Consider the following 14,972-nt stretch of genomic DNA (forward strand, 5'->3'; position numbering starts at 1 on the left):
TCTAAATGTCTCTAAAACATTGCTATTGTACCTTCTTCTATCACCAAGCTTTGCATTAAGTTCCAGTCTCAATAAAGGTTTGCTAGTACCTCAACTACTGAAACCTAAAGCTATTCTATCATCTGTATGGCACAATATTGCCATATGACAGATTATATATCGCTTGATGACTGCAGCTCCACCAACTCTTAAGAAACTTAATTGCATTCAGGTAGATTATGGATAGAAAAAATAGGGATATGGGCCAAATGCAGTCGGGTCAGACTAGCATTAATGGGGTATCTTGGTTGTCATGGACAAGTTGGGCTGAAGGGCCTGCTTCTGTGCTGTATCATTCTATGACTCTAACTGCATCACAATTGCTTGACAACTTATCAACCATCCCAAACATTAGTTCCCTCCTCTATCAGTACATCATAGCAGCAGTGTGTACTATCCATAAAGTAGCTTCAGCAAAGTCAACTGCATCTATCAAACCAGTGACCACCCCTGAGAAGGATAAGGTTTGCAGGTTCATACTTTTTCTGGCATGAAAATGTATTGCTCTTCCTTCATCATTACTCAGCCTAATTCCTGGACCTCACTCCTTAATTGTGTTGTGGAGTACTTACATCAGAAGGACTGCAATGACTCAAGAAGATACCACATTGCCACTTTCTCAAGGCAGTTAGAAATGGGCATTAAATGTTTGCTTGACAATGACAACTGCATCCTGAAAACTCCATCAAATAGATTTGAAATGTTCCTGACGCTCTGGGTCAATGCTAAAATGCTTCAAGAATGAAGTGATGGAACCCTTGCGGATATTTTCTCTGGCTTCTGAGGGCCCTTTGTCTTATTTAGCCTGCTGTGGATTACCTTTGCAATCGCTTATCTGATATCTCACTGATGTGGCCTGTCAACTCCAATAATCTCACCAGCAGAGTTTGAGTGCTTAGGATGTTTGTCCCGCTGAGAATTCGAGTGGATCTTATGAGCTTTTTCAGACGTATCATCCATCAGGTTACATAGGATGGGACCTGCACACTCAATGCAGGTGCTTTAGTAGCTTGTACATGCTCTCCATAAGCAATAAAGGAATAATGACCAAATTACCTGCTTTAGAATTCTAATTAAGAATTAAATGTTAGCCGTCACAGTAAAGAAATCAAAATCATGTCATGAGATTACTTTAGTTTAGTTTCGAGACACAGCATGGAAACAGGCCTCTCGGCCTACTGAGTCCACATCAACCACTGATCACCCGTTCACACTAGTTCTACGTTATCCCACTTTCGCATCCACTCCTTACGCATTGGGGAAAACTTGCAGAAAACTTGCAGTGGCCAATAAGCGAGTTTGGTATTCCAAAAAAACGTAAGGAATCATGGGATTTGTCTCAGGTCACTCGTTATAAAGATAAAGTGAACAAAGCGCTAGCTGCATAAACTGTATGTTAATTCTTATCATTATTCATGATTTATGAGTAAAAGTATATTAAATCTGAGGAACGGGGGTGCCAGGTACTGTAGCGGTGAGCGGGAGTAACAGCGAGAGAGAGAGGAGGCAGATGCCAGTGGGAGAGGGGAGAGCGTGCACAGACCTGCGCCTTATCCGCAGCCTGGGCCGAGCCTGTGTCCCCAGCGCCATAGGCACTGCTGAGCCGCCGCTGGACTGCCCCGTTTCACCCCCCCCTCCAGGTGTCCCAACCCGCCCAGCGGGCAGTCAAAGACATCCAGGGCGACCCCGGAACGGTGGCCCACAGGCCCCCGGTCGGCCCAGGTGGGTGCGGTGGAGGCGCCTGCTCCAGCCCAGCCTGGCTCCTACTCCCGAGGAACCTGTTCCTTTTCTCCAGCCGAGCAGCTGCAGCACCCAGACTGCACCCCCGCTGGCGCTGGAGAGGTTGGCCGGCCACGCCCCCCCCGCCCCACCCCACCCAGCGACCGTCGCCAAAACCCCTGATGCCGACGAGGGCCAAGTACCGGCCATCAGTGGGGGTGTGGCAGCTCGGCTAGACGGGCAGCATCCCCGGAGAAAAGGAATGGGTGACGTTTCGGGTGAAGACCCTTCTCTGGAGATGTTGCCTGGCCCGCCGCAGTGCCCCATGTGCGTCCCCACCGGTGGCCGGTGCTTTGCCCCCGCCTCCACCAAACCTCTCTGTCTGAGTCACAACATCCTCAACCAGCAGAGCCTTTGATGCCGGAAGACTACAAGCAGCTGCAGTGGAACTGATTGCATATCCCAGTTCCAACTGACTCACTGTTTGTAATGACTCATGCTCTCCACCGAGGGGGGCAAACCGACGGCCATTCAATATGATCATGGGTGATCATCCAACTCAGTATCCTGTACCTGCCTTCTCTCCATACTCCCGGATCCCTTTAGCCACAAGGGCCACATCTAACTCCCTCTTAAATATAGCGAATGAACCGGCCTCAACTACGTTCTGTGGCAGAGAATTCCACAGATTCACCACTCACTGTGTAAAAAATGATTTTCTCACCTAAAAGACTTCCCCCCTATCCTTAAACTGTGACCCCTTGTTCTGGACTTCCCCAACATTGGGTATAATCTTCCTGCATCTAGCCTGTCCAACCCCTTAAGAAATAGACCTTTGGCCCCAACCTGCCCATGCTGACCAATATGCCCCATCTGCACTAGTTCCACCTGCCCAGGATTGGCCCGTATCCCGGTAACCTTTCCTATCCATGCACCTGTCCAAATATATTTAAAATGTTATTATAGCACCTGCCTCAACTATCTCCTTTGGCAGCTCATTCAATATACCCACCACGTTCAGTGAGAACAAGTTACCCCTTACATTCCTGTTACATCTTTCTTCTCTCACTTTCCCCTTTTCACCTTAGGCCACACAGATAGCAACTGAGGCCTGGAATGAATGTGGTGTCTCACAGTGTGAGTCACTTAAGGGCCTGTTCCACTTGGCCGTCATTTGCGCGTAATTTACGCGACATCATTTACGCGTCACGACACATGATGTGCGCGTCGTGACACGCACGTGATGCACGCATGGTGCGTGATGACATAGGCAATGACGTGCGGCTGCTCGTGGCGTCACAGGATTTTGTGATGTACAAAATCTTTGCACGCCATCTGCGGCCAAGTGCGACAGGCCTAACTCTAAAAGAAGTGACACTGCGGTGCTATTTATACCCACAAATGCTTCATACAAATGGTAGCACTTCCTGCAGTGTAATATTCCCTCATTCTATATTAATGTGGTAGCATAGGCTTATGTGGACACTTGTGATTTGGCACCAAGTTTGCGACCAATGATATATTAAAATATATCGAATTCTAATATAGACAAAAATGCTGGAGAATATGCTGGAAATGCTGGAAATACATTCTAATATGGTCTCCAAGCAGACAAATTAGGGAGGACTTGGTTACCCCTGTCTCTCAAGCACACTATGCCATTTAATAAGATCATGGCTGATGTATGTTCACCCCTGCATTTTTGTTACCTCAATTAACTTTTAGCTCCATGATTGTCAAATATCCATCAGATGGTTCAAAGATTGCCATTACTCATGGTAGTGTGCGTCTACATTTCTGTGTCTTAACAATCTTACACTTTAACCTTAGGGAAATAACTTAAATGGTGCTATACTGCCCCTGTGTGGTGAATAGATGTAAACAATGCCATACCTGGGCATCAATATTTCACTACCTCTACAATAAATACTTCAAAAAACATTGGCTGCATAATGACAAACACATTATTTAAAAATGATTTACTTTGGAGCCCAGTAAACAAAGTTTTTCCCCAAGGAATGCTGTGCAAACTGACAAATGCTGCTTGCCAGGAGGTCATTTTTTAATTCATTTATTGGCTGGGAGATTTTGGCATCGCTGACAAATTCATGGCTCATTAATAACTGACTTTGATAAGGTGTTTAAAAGAGAAGATCTTTTTCAATATAAAGTTATTTAAATGATCTCCTGTGGCGTTCAGTGCTGCAACTTGATGGAACCAGTCTGTTGCTGAAGGTGCTCCTCAGGTTGACCAGTGTGTCATGGTTAACTTTCTTGGTTAACTTTCTTAAACTCCTTATGCAAAGTTACATCAATGACAATTAAAGACAATGCTTTAAATAATCAGATGGCTAATACTTACTGGCTCTCCTGGTTCTCCAGGATTTCCTTTCTCTCCTTTCTCTCCATTCAGGCCCTGTAGGAAATCAAAAAAAAGAGTAGAAACGGCAATCAGTTACTGCTCTCCAGGATCAAAATGATATTGATTATGTTTCCAAAGAAGAGAATCTTTGTAAATATATGTATGAAAAACACATGCCTGTTTGCTTTGTCTCCAGGGTATGGATTTTTGCAAATTTTCTAATTTCATAAGTTTAGCTTAATTTAGTTTAGTTTAGAGACACAGTGCAAAAACAGGCCCTTCGGCCCACCGAGTCCATGCTGATCAGCAATCCTGCCGCATGTTAACACTATCCTATAACACACTAGTATTTATAAATACACCCAGCCAATCAACCTACCTACCTGTATGTCTTTGCAGTGTGAGAGTAAACCGAAGATCATCAAATTTACCGCTGTCCCACCGTGCAGCCGATTTACTTTGCAAATAGAATGTGGATATAGCCAGCAAGGCCATAATTTGCTGAGGATATACTGGTGAATTCTTTGCATTCCATGTTCCTCCCAAAAATTCTGTTAGGAAGTGTTAGCTCTTTTCAATGATGACTATGGTATATTTTCTTAAGAGAAGGTGAAAATGCTGTGATGTTCCCACGCATCTGCTACCTAATCTCCAACTTCTCACAAAGGTAATGAGGAAAAAATTAATCTCAAATTTCTGGCTGGGAATGTATATGCAAAGTAGTTTCAGTAATTCAGACCCATTAAAGTTAAAGGAATCAGGTTTCGAATTGGAGTATAAATGCACAGCTGCTATCAGTATATGTGACTGTGACTGAAATTGTTTCTCATCAACTCTCACTGGAAGCTCTGGATCCACAGATCTTGGCTGTCTTAGAGTATTTTGTGAAGTGTGAACTTAAACTGTGAGATTTTTAAGCTATTTATCCACGCTGAATCTACTACTTACAGCTTTAAACAGCATTTGCAATGTGCTTTGAGTTTTGAAGGTATAAGACACCTCTGGCACCTATAGTTATCAATAAAATAGACGTAATCATTCAAACCTCTCATGTAAAGCTTGATGGCCTGATCCATGCCATAAGGAACTGGACAATATGTGTCAACGTCAGGACAATGGCAAAAAAATGTAATGCCCTTGGGCTTGGCTAATATTCAGATTGGCCATGGTAGAAACATAGAAAATAGGTGCAGGAGTAGGCCATTTGGCTCTTCGAGCCAGCACCACCATTCAATATGATCATGGTTGATCATCCAAAATCAGTATCCCATTCCTGCTTTCTCCCCATATCCCTTAATTCTGTTTGTCCTAAGAGCTATATCTAACACTCTCTTGAATACATCAGACTCTTGAATATGCAGAGTCCATGTTTTAATTTTATGCCTGAGCAGATCTCTGTTTGAGTACAATAGTCTATCCTGGTGCAAACCAGTTATGATCAGAATTTTAAAAAGTCTGTGGATTCGTACATTGGAAAAATCAAATGTAAATTCTTCTACCAAATAAAAAATCCTTTGTTTGTTACTATTTAATTTCAAAACCCGATGAAGAATTCTATGTGGTGTTATTAAAGAAAACTGGTGTTTATTTCAAACCTACCTGTAACCCAGGTACAGGAAAACCATCAGTTGCCTAGGAAATAAAGCGGAGAAAATAAATTTAGTCTAACCTGTAGGATATCTGCATTAAACTGCTTCAGTTTGCTACACTGAGTTATTCTGGAGGTGCAATGCGAGTGACTGGCATGTTGGCATATGGATATGTGTTATACACTGATAAGATTGGAGTGCTAATTACCTGCCATGACACCTTCATACTGTCTTTTTTTATGAGAAAATTGTCTGCTACAATCTGACAAGTCGTGTTGCATTGTTTTGGGCACCTCTAAAATGGCATATAACCATGTTTGGCTCACATATAACACCATGAATTCTGAATATGTCACTATAATCACTATGACTACCCCATGGTTCGTGAAGTAACATGTAAAGTATGCCGGCTTTACACAGGACCTGATGCAATGTATGAGTGAATATTATCAGGACACTGATTCCTTAAAATGGGTCATTGAGTTCATCATTTAGTGTTACTCACCGTCCCTGGTAAGCCTGGAGAACCAGGAGCTCCAACAGAACCCTAGGACATGAGACAAAGGAACATCTGTAAATATGGGCCAATCCTTAATTCAATTCATATTCCCATTTTTAATTAAATATTTCTCACCTTTTCACCTTTCTCTGCTTTTGGCCCGGTTGGTCCTTGATCTCCTAGTTCACCCTGTGAAAACAGAACGTAGCACTTAAATGGTGCAACATGTAGAAACAATAGACTTTCCCTGCACCATCGATATATTGCTCTCTCTGTCTTTCTCATGGAAAACACAAGACACAGGCAGAACAGATTTTTCACAGCAACCTGTACAGATCTGATCAAAATAAACAAAAACATGTAGGGAATGCTTGCTGTGTGGGGCAACATCGGTGGTGAGATATATTACCTTAATATTGATCAACCTGGTCTTAACTTACTTTCTCATATCACAGATGCAGCATGACCAGAATTATTTCAGATTCCCTGCCCCTACAATATTTCATTTTGGATTTCTGATGTGAGGTCATGGACGTCAAATGCTAATTTTGCCTCTTTTACCACAGATGCTGCCCGACCTGTTCTCATCCTCAGCATTTTCTGCTTTTATTTCAGATTCTTAGCATCTGGAATAATCCACGTGTTTAAGCAGATAACATAACAGCGCACAAACACAGGGATAGAAACTGGTGCCTACTTGCAGGGAACGGAATGGAATGGTGTGAAAATAGCATTCACCGAAAAAATAATATGCAGAAGGCTTGATTGAAGCTGGACCTTGTGTCTTTTTACAACACTTTGGATGAACCAAATTGATGGGGGTGACTCATGTGGCAGATTATAGTTTTAATTTTCCTAATGACTGGCTCTGGTTGAAAACGCACATCTCCAGATTCAGGGACAGTTTCTTCCCAGCTGTTATCAGGCAACTGAACCATCCTATCGACAACTAGAGAGCAGTCCTGAGCCACCAATTACCACATTGGAGGACTATCTTTATTTGGACTTTACAGAATTTTATCTTGCATTAAATGTTATTCCCTTGATCATGTAAACTGTATCTGTACACTGTGGCTTGGTTGTAATCATGTGTAGTCTTTCCGCTGACTGGTTGGGTACACATCAAAAGCTTTTCACTGTACCTCAGTACACATGATGATGATCTAAACTAAACAAAACAAAACAAAATCCAAACTAAATGTTTAAAACTTAATGCTACAGGCCGTTGGATCTTAAAGGGATTAAACATTTACCAACCTTGTTTCCTTTTAATCCCTTTGAGCCTGGTAGGCCATGTAATCCTGGTAGGCCTATTTCTCCCTGAAAATTCATTAAATACTGTGCATTAGAAGCATTAATGGCATTAATTCAATCAATTTCAAATGAACATCATTGCAGACTGGAAGTTAAATTATACAAAACTAATCCAGCAAAATTATTGAGGAAGGTCTCGCACCATCATTGGTTTGGGTATCTGGATTCAAAATTACAAACCTCTTTATCTCTCATATTTTCAAATCCAACTGAAGGTGAAAGGTAGTCTTCTGTACTGCCTTTGGTTGCTGTGATCTTACTTAACATATGCCTAAACTTTCTCCATACGTTTACATTAGTAACAAAGGCTGCCAGACACAGGCATCATTAAATGCAGCGTTTTAATCATTCATTTGATGTGGCTTATGCTTTGACCAGCACGGTTCAGATAATTCTTTTAATAATGTGCAACTTGTTAAACCATTAACTACAGATGGGAGATGCATCAACATGTTAGGCTTTAAAGCAGCAAGAAGTGAATTTGTATATAGTGTCCAGGATTCTCTCAATGAAATTTCCCCAAGTTGCAAAAGCCACCAATGGCTAGTTGAACATACAGTAAGTATTTGGGTGTGTTGGAATGACAGGGATCAGCGCACAAACACAGGCGAGAGGCGAGTGAGAGGAGGAAGCAGCAGCAACTTTGGAGAGATTTCCTCAGTCAAAATTGTATACAATTCCTTCATAGATTGTGTAAATGTTATTATATTTAGTGGAACATGACATTATTTCCCCAGGCCTTGGGAAGTTCCTGGAGAAGTTGTTCACACAGCATTATGGTCAAGCAATTATCAACAGCCATTGATCAGAAGCAGTCTTTTGGCTACTGGCCTTGGAGAATGTCAATCATGGGGAATTGTCCCCATGTGATGCAGGACAAAGGGGAGCTTGAATAAACAGATGTATTTACTTTGGAGGGCAGTGTAGATTGGGCAGAAAACAACAAATCTCTCCGACGCTTGGTCAGCCAAAAAAAAGGTTGGACCTTCTAAAAACAAAAATGACAAATCTCTGATTGAAAGCTGCCAATGGAAACTGATTAGAATTGAAACTGGAGAGTGGTCAAGGAGACATCATAGATTTGCTGGGGGTGATGGGGGAACAACATAATTGTTAGCAAAATGAAAGCTTTGGGGATTATTCATGGAACTACATGAGTAAGGAGAATGTGAACTGATTCATTCTGAAAAGTATGTGTTTTGAAAGCTTTCCCTTACCTTTTGCCCACTGGGCCCCGAGATACCTGGATTCCCTGATTCTCCCTGTAAAACAGGTAAGACATAAATCAGCAACTCTTCTGCCACATTAATATTTACCTACTTTACACACAGCTAATATTAAATAACCTGAGGAAAGAAACAAACCTGTTCACCGGACTTTCCTGGTAAACCATCTTGTCCTGGCTCTCCATCTTGCCCCTGGGTTATTGAAAAGACAAATCAGCCTCATTGGAATTGACGGCATGAATCCAACTGGACAATTTTAATGTGCTTAGTTTTCAGAAGGAAATAAATCAAAAATTACTTGCCTTAATCCCTTGAGGTCCAGAAAACCCATTTTTCCCATCTATTCCAGGTGGTCCCTGAAAATACATCAATTAAATACATTAGAAATGCATTAAAACATGACCAGTTGTAGATTATTCAAACAAAATGGATGAAAAGCAACCCCAGACAAATAACCTCCCAAAAGCATGATGATCAGTTTTTAGAAAGTGCACGTGTCATCTTCAGTTAGCAGAATTGTTCCTGTTAATCTAAGGACAATAAATAATTCAAAAGTATTATTGAAAGTGAATTCTAAAAGTTTTGTTTGGAAGGCAAAATAAAATAATGATGTGATGAATTTGCCAGGCCACATTCTGAGCAGCTAGGAAATATAGTGATAAAAATATACTTTCCAATAGCAGAAGTACAATAGAATCAAAGGAAAATTTTCCACTCCTCCTTCGATCCCCTGCAGGGATTTATTTTTGAACTTCTCTTGTTTTTTGACTGTGGTATTGTTAAAGAATTATGATGCATTTTTGAAAGTGTCCCTTAGCAAATGTTATGTTTTCTACATAATGCATAATGTGGTACATAATGCATAACGTGGAGGTGAGCAGAGCACAGAATATTCCACAAATAAATTTCCATTGTATCATTACTTTGTATCAATGTAAACTTACAAATACACCATTGTTCTGGTTTGTCCATTCTTGTAACTGCAAAGTGCTATACCCCCTTCCTGGACACTGTCCAGGGACTCCCGACAGTCCTTTCAGGTTAGGCAGAGGTTCACTTGCACCTCCTACAAACTCATCTACTGTATCCGTTGTTCAAAATGTGGACTCTTATACATTGGCGAGACCAAACGCAGACTGGGAGATTGTTTTACAGAACACCTTCCCTCAGCCTGCGTGAACCTACCTGATCTGCCGGTTGCTGGACACTTTAATTCTCATTCTGATTACGACACAGACCTTTTTGTTCTCGGTCTCCTCCATTGTCACAGTGAGGCTAAACGCAAATTGAAGGAACAGCATCTCATATTTCCCTTGGCCACTTACAGCCCAGTGGTATTGATTTCTCTCACTTCAGGAAGCACCGGCTCTCTCTCTATCCCTCCCCCACCCAAGTCGCAATAGCTTCTAATTTTCACCCTACAAACAGCTTCCGATGGCCTGTTTCCTTTATCATCGTTACTTTTTTGCATATCTTTCATTGATTGTTCTTTATCTCTCCACATCACCATCTATATCTCTCATTTCCCTTATCCCTAACCAGTCTGAAGAAGGGTCTTCACCCGAACGTCACCCATTCTTTCTCTCCAGAGATGCTGCCTGTCCCGCTGAGTTACTCTAGCTTTTTGTGTTTATCTACAGTTTAAACCAGCATCTGCAGTTCTTTCTTACACCCCACTTTAGCAAACAGGGTTGAAATGAACATTGAAAGAGGTAGTAAACTACAATGCTTTTCAGCAAGAGCTAAGAAAAAGGAGGAACCTAATAGATCATTTTCTGCATGATATAGATAAAATGGACCTACTGCTGTGCTGTAAACTCCATAATTCCATTAACTCAAGCTCTGAAAATTCGCATAAGCAACAACATGCACAGAAATTTCAACCTGACATCTTTTCACTGGGCACATTAAACATATACTTATGATGCATAGATTCACATACGCAGCACTTACGTACTGTATTCTCGAATGCTTAATGATTACTAGAATGATTGTGTGTGTGTGTATGTGAGTGCATGTGTGTGTACGTGCAGTCCTTTGCTCGTTCTGTGAATATGTCCTCAGCCATGATGCTGCTAACAAAGCATGATGAAAAGCTCCTAGTATTGTACTGGAGTTAACCCATTAAAATAAGAGTCTCGACCCAAAACATCACCTATTCCTTTTCATGCAGAGATGCTGTGTAACTCGTTGAGTTACTCAAGCTTTTTGTGTCCATCTTTAAAATAAATTACTTAATATCTTGGCTAAAAATGTCATAGAATATAATTCCTGCGAGTAAATAACTGTTACTGACACAGCACAGCAAGGTTTCACACCTCCCCACCACCAACCTCCTTCATCCATCTCCATCACCCACCTCCAAATCCCTTTGTGTTTTAGGATTGCTTACCGGTTTTCCCATTGATCCTGGTTTTCCTGGAAATCCAATTTCACCTGGCAGCCCCTAACAGATTGACATTGTAAATTGTTTGGCCTTAAATTTGTGATAAATAAACAGGAATATCCCAGCATTGCACCATATTCATAATCACATTTCCGCAACAGGTATGTGAGAGTTCTTGACACAGATCTACCTCCTAACATTCTCAAATTTAGAATAAGTCATAGCTAGCTGGAAAAAATAATGAAGGGGCACAGGAATTAGTTACTATTTTACACAGCAAAATTCATGCTAAAGAGAAGATCTATGGCTAGGAATGCTGAAGTTGTTGGATGAATTATACTGCTCCCCAGTTAATGTTGCAAAAACAGAACCTTGTGTTATGGAAATGAATTAAATTGTGTGCAGGATATTTATACAACCCAAATTTATAATTGTAAATAAAGCATTACGCTTATAGGTGGCATTTACATTTTTTCATCACAATAAATAATGGTTTAACGAGTATTTATCCATCCATTGTTCTCATGAAACTGCCCAACATTTCTAATAATATGAAATAAAAATAACGTTGGTTCAAAAATTAAATTTGAATTTGACGTGCTGAGTGCTGATGCAATTTTGTTCACACGCTGTTTCTCATCAGCCCACAGTGTAGCATCCCATCGTTAGTCCCTCATGTTTGTGTACAAGAGGTGTTTGGTTCCAATTGAGTTTCATAAACGGTACTGTTTTCCTCCCATCTATCCACTATGTTAGGGTGGTAGGGCCCTGGGGAGTGTTGTAGAGCAGAGAGATCTAGGAGTGTAGGTGCATGGTTCCTTGAAGGTGGAGTCGCAGGTAAATAGAGTGGTCCAAAAGGCTTTTGGCGTATTGCCCTTCATCGGTCAGAGTATTGAGTATAGAAGTCACGTTGCAGTTGCATAAGATGTTGGTGAGGCCGCATTTAAAGTATTGTGTTCAGTTCTGGGCACCATGTTATAGGAAAGATGTTAGGCTGGAAAGGATACAGAGAAGATTTACGAGCATGTTGCCAGAGCTAGAGGATCTGAGCTATAGGGAGAGGTTGAGTAGGCTGGGACTCTATTCCTTAGAGCACAGGAGGACGAGGGGTGATCCTATAGAGGTGTATACAAGCATGGGAGGAATAGATCTGGTAAATGCACAGATCTAGTCCAGTAGCATCAGGGACCAGAGGACATAGGTTTAAAGTGAAGGAACAAAGGTTTAATAGGAATCTGAGGGGTAATTGTTTTCACACAAAGGGTGGTGGGTGTGTGGAACAAGCTGCCAGGGGAGGTAGTTGAGCTGGGACTATCCCAACATTTAAGAAACAGTTACACAAGTGCATGGATAGGGCAGGTTTGGAGGGATATGGACCAAACACAGGCAGGTGGGACTAGTGTAGCTGGGACATGTTAGCCAGTGTGGACAAGTTAGGCCAAAGGGCTTGTTTCCACACTGTATCACTCTATGACTGTGACTGTTGATTAAGAAGATTCTTGGTCAAGAGACAAAGTGGAAGCATGTTGCTTGAACATTGAAACAGAAAATGGAAATGTGTAAAAGACTGAAAACAGGTAAACATCATATTGTTCTACTGAAAGAGTTCAACATCATTGTCTCAACAAATTACAACATTATATTACAAAGTGCACGGCTTCTAGAGTTCCTCCTCAACTTAAACAGTGACAATATTGATGAAAAGTACCATAAGATGCTCAAAATAGAGTTTAACAGCAAAGCCTGATAATGCTTTGTATGGATGGTTTTCCTGAAACAAATCAGAGGGTGCACATACCTCAGGCAATTTCACTTCTCTGACAAGAAGTGTGAATAAAGAAAGAAGGCAAGCGGACGTAAGGGACCTATTCAAGAATGTTAGCATACCTTTGTTCTGGCCAATTTTTGACTTTGACTCACAAAAGTAATGTTAAACCCGATGAAATGCCATAAGAGTATTTGGAACACAGCAAATAAATTGCATTGCCTTTTGACATAAAGTTATTTTAGTTGGAGTCATAGCCCAGCCCAGGCAAGGACATGAGCAAAAGTCTATGCTTTGCTTACATATGATTGTTTTGTATTTAAGAAAATAAGTTCAGTGAATTTTATTTCAAAGGACAAAATTTCAAGTCATATTGTGTGCTCAAAACTTTATATATGACCTTGAAAAGACAATTTTTACACACACACACACCACAGGACAAAGTTACCCACACACACACACACACACACACACACACACACACACACACACACACACACACACACACACACACACACACACACACACACACACACACACACACACACACACATACACAAGGGCAGCACAGGCATAGGCTGATTAGCAGCTACACATATTTAACAAGTTAATGTTTTTGATGAGTACCGTGATTTATTTACATTATATGTTACATTAATTCCATTTAGTCTTAATGTATAGAATCGCAATGTTACTTAAAAGAGTAAGGAAATTATGTGTAGTTCATTAGTTTATTTATTGTTTTTGCATAGAATACTGATGTGTAGTGTAGAGTACTTTTTTTGTTTAAGCATCGTAGTTGAAGGGCCCATATCTGTGCTCTACTGTTCTATGTTCCATATAATTCTCATGCAACCACATACACACACAAATGGCATCCCATTCCCCATGGATGCTGGATGGCTGAGAGTAAACTGTTCAAATGAGGAGACCCAGTGCTTCAGATTTTATGCATTGGAGACTGGTATTCTTTTTAAAATTTAAAAATGTTGCTTTGCTTTTCTTTTCTGACAAGTTTTTTTTTTAATTCTCACGAGTTAATCCTTCTTATTCAATTCAAGATTTTGGCTTTTAACTAACCAATTCCAATTTATAATTTTATTTTCCATTTCTTATCGCTCACTTCGCAATTCTTTGAACGGAGGAGTTAAAAAGATATTTAGTTGTATTTCCGACTTGCTTGGGTTTCAGATGCCTGGACACCCCTCTCTGCCATATTGCTGGCTCATCAATCCATTAATTTAACACATAAAATTACAATAAATATGGATACATGCAAGTCCAAGATTCATAAATTGGTTGGTGAACATTACCTAATTTAAATAAACCAAACCTTGTTTTTCAATTTGGCAAAAATTAGCAATATTTAAAAAAACAAGAAATACCATCACATAGTATTATATTTGACATTCAAAGGATAATTAACGTTGACTTTCTCTTTGATATAATGGCAACATTAAATTGGATAGATAACATGTACAATCCATCTTACCTGATCTCCACGATGACCTGGTGCTCCAGGAATGCCACCCTCTCCTTTAATTCCCTAGATAAAAGATACAGAGCAAATGCTTCTTTCTCCATTCACTCAATGGTTCACTATATTAATTGGGTGAATGGTTGAGCCCTCAAGCTAGAAATGCTAATAGCCAAATCCATGGCTAGTTGACCACCCAGGATGGCAGAAATAATATTGCTGTGAAACCTTTATAACCTCAACTATGGTACAAATAATATTTTAAGTTTATATGGGCACAGTCACTTGCACAAGGTACAGGGTGTAATTGGCATCTTCCCATTATCACTATGCCAGTTGACAATTAATATGTTATGGGTAGAAGTTGAAGATACATTTGTGAGAGTCAAAATATAATTCATGTTTTTTCCTGCAAGAGTGAAGTGCATTTGCAAACGTGATTTGCTGGAGATTTGGAAATTTTTGCAAGAAAGGAACACAGAACAAGAAGGGTCCTGACCCAAAATGTCACCACTGCATGATCTCCAGGGGTGCTGCCTGACTTGCTGAGTTACTCCAGCAATTTTTGTCCTTTAGTGTAAAACAGCATCTGCAGT

At 40.6% G+C, this 14,972-nt stretch overlaps 1 protein-coding gene across 2 annotated transcripts in view; it reads right to left on the bottom strand.

The window, feature by feature from the left end:
- Positions 1-14,972, bottom strand: part of col22a1 (collagen, type XXII, alpha 1) — a 260,574-nt gene that overhangs the window by 81,591 nt on the left and 164,011 nt on the right. For both annotated transcript variants that reach the window (XM_055633867.1, XM_055633868.1), the window contains exons 23-32: positions 14,392-14,445; positions 11,141-11,194; positions 9,051-9,104; positions 8,887-8,940; positions 8,740-8,784; positions 7,466-7,528; positions 6,344-6,397; positions 6,215-6,256; positions 5,720-5,752; positions 4,121-4,174 (exon numbers count right to left, since the gene is read on the bottom strand). In XM_055633867.1, coding sequence (XP_055489842.1) covers positions 4,121-4,174; positions 5,720-5,752; positions 6,215-6,256; positions 6,344-6,397; positions 7,466-7,528; positions 8,740-8,784; positions 8,887-8,940; positions 9,051-9,104; positions 11,141-11,194; positions 14,392-14,445 — 507 coding nt within the window. The remainder of the gene's footprint in view (positions 1-4,120; positions 4,175-5,719; positions 5,753-6,214; positions 6,257-6,343; positions 6,398-7,465; positions 7,529-8,739; positions 8,785-8,886; positions 8,941-9,050; positions 9,105-11,140; positions 11,195-14,391; positions 14,446-14,972) is intronic.

The sequence above is a fragment of the Leucoraja erinacea genome, chromosome 4 (genome assembly GCF_028641065.1).
Source record: "Leucoraja erinacea ecotype New England chromosome 4, Leri_hhj_1, whole genome shotgun sequence".
NCBI lineage: Eukaryota > Metazoa > Chordata > Chondrichthyes > Rajiformes > Rajidae > Leucoraja > Leucoraja erinaceus.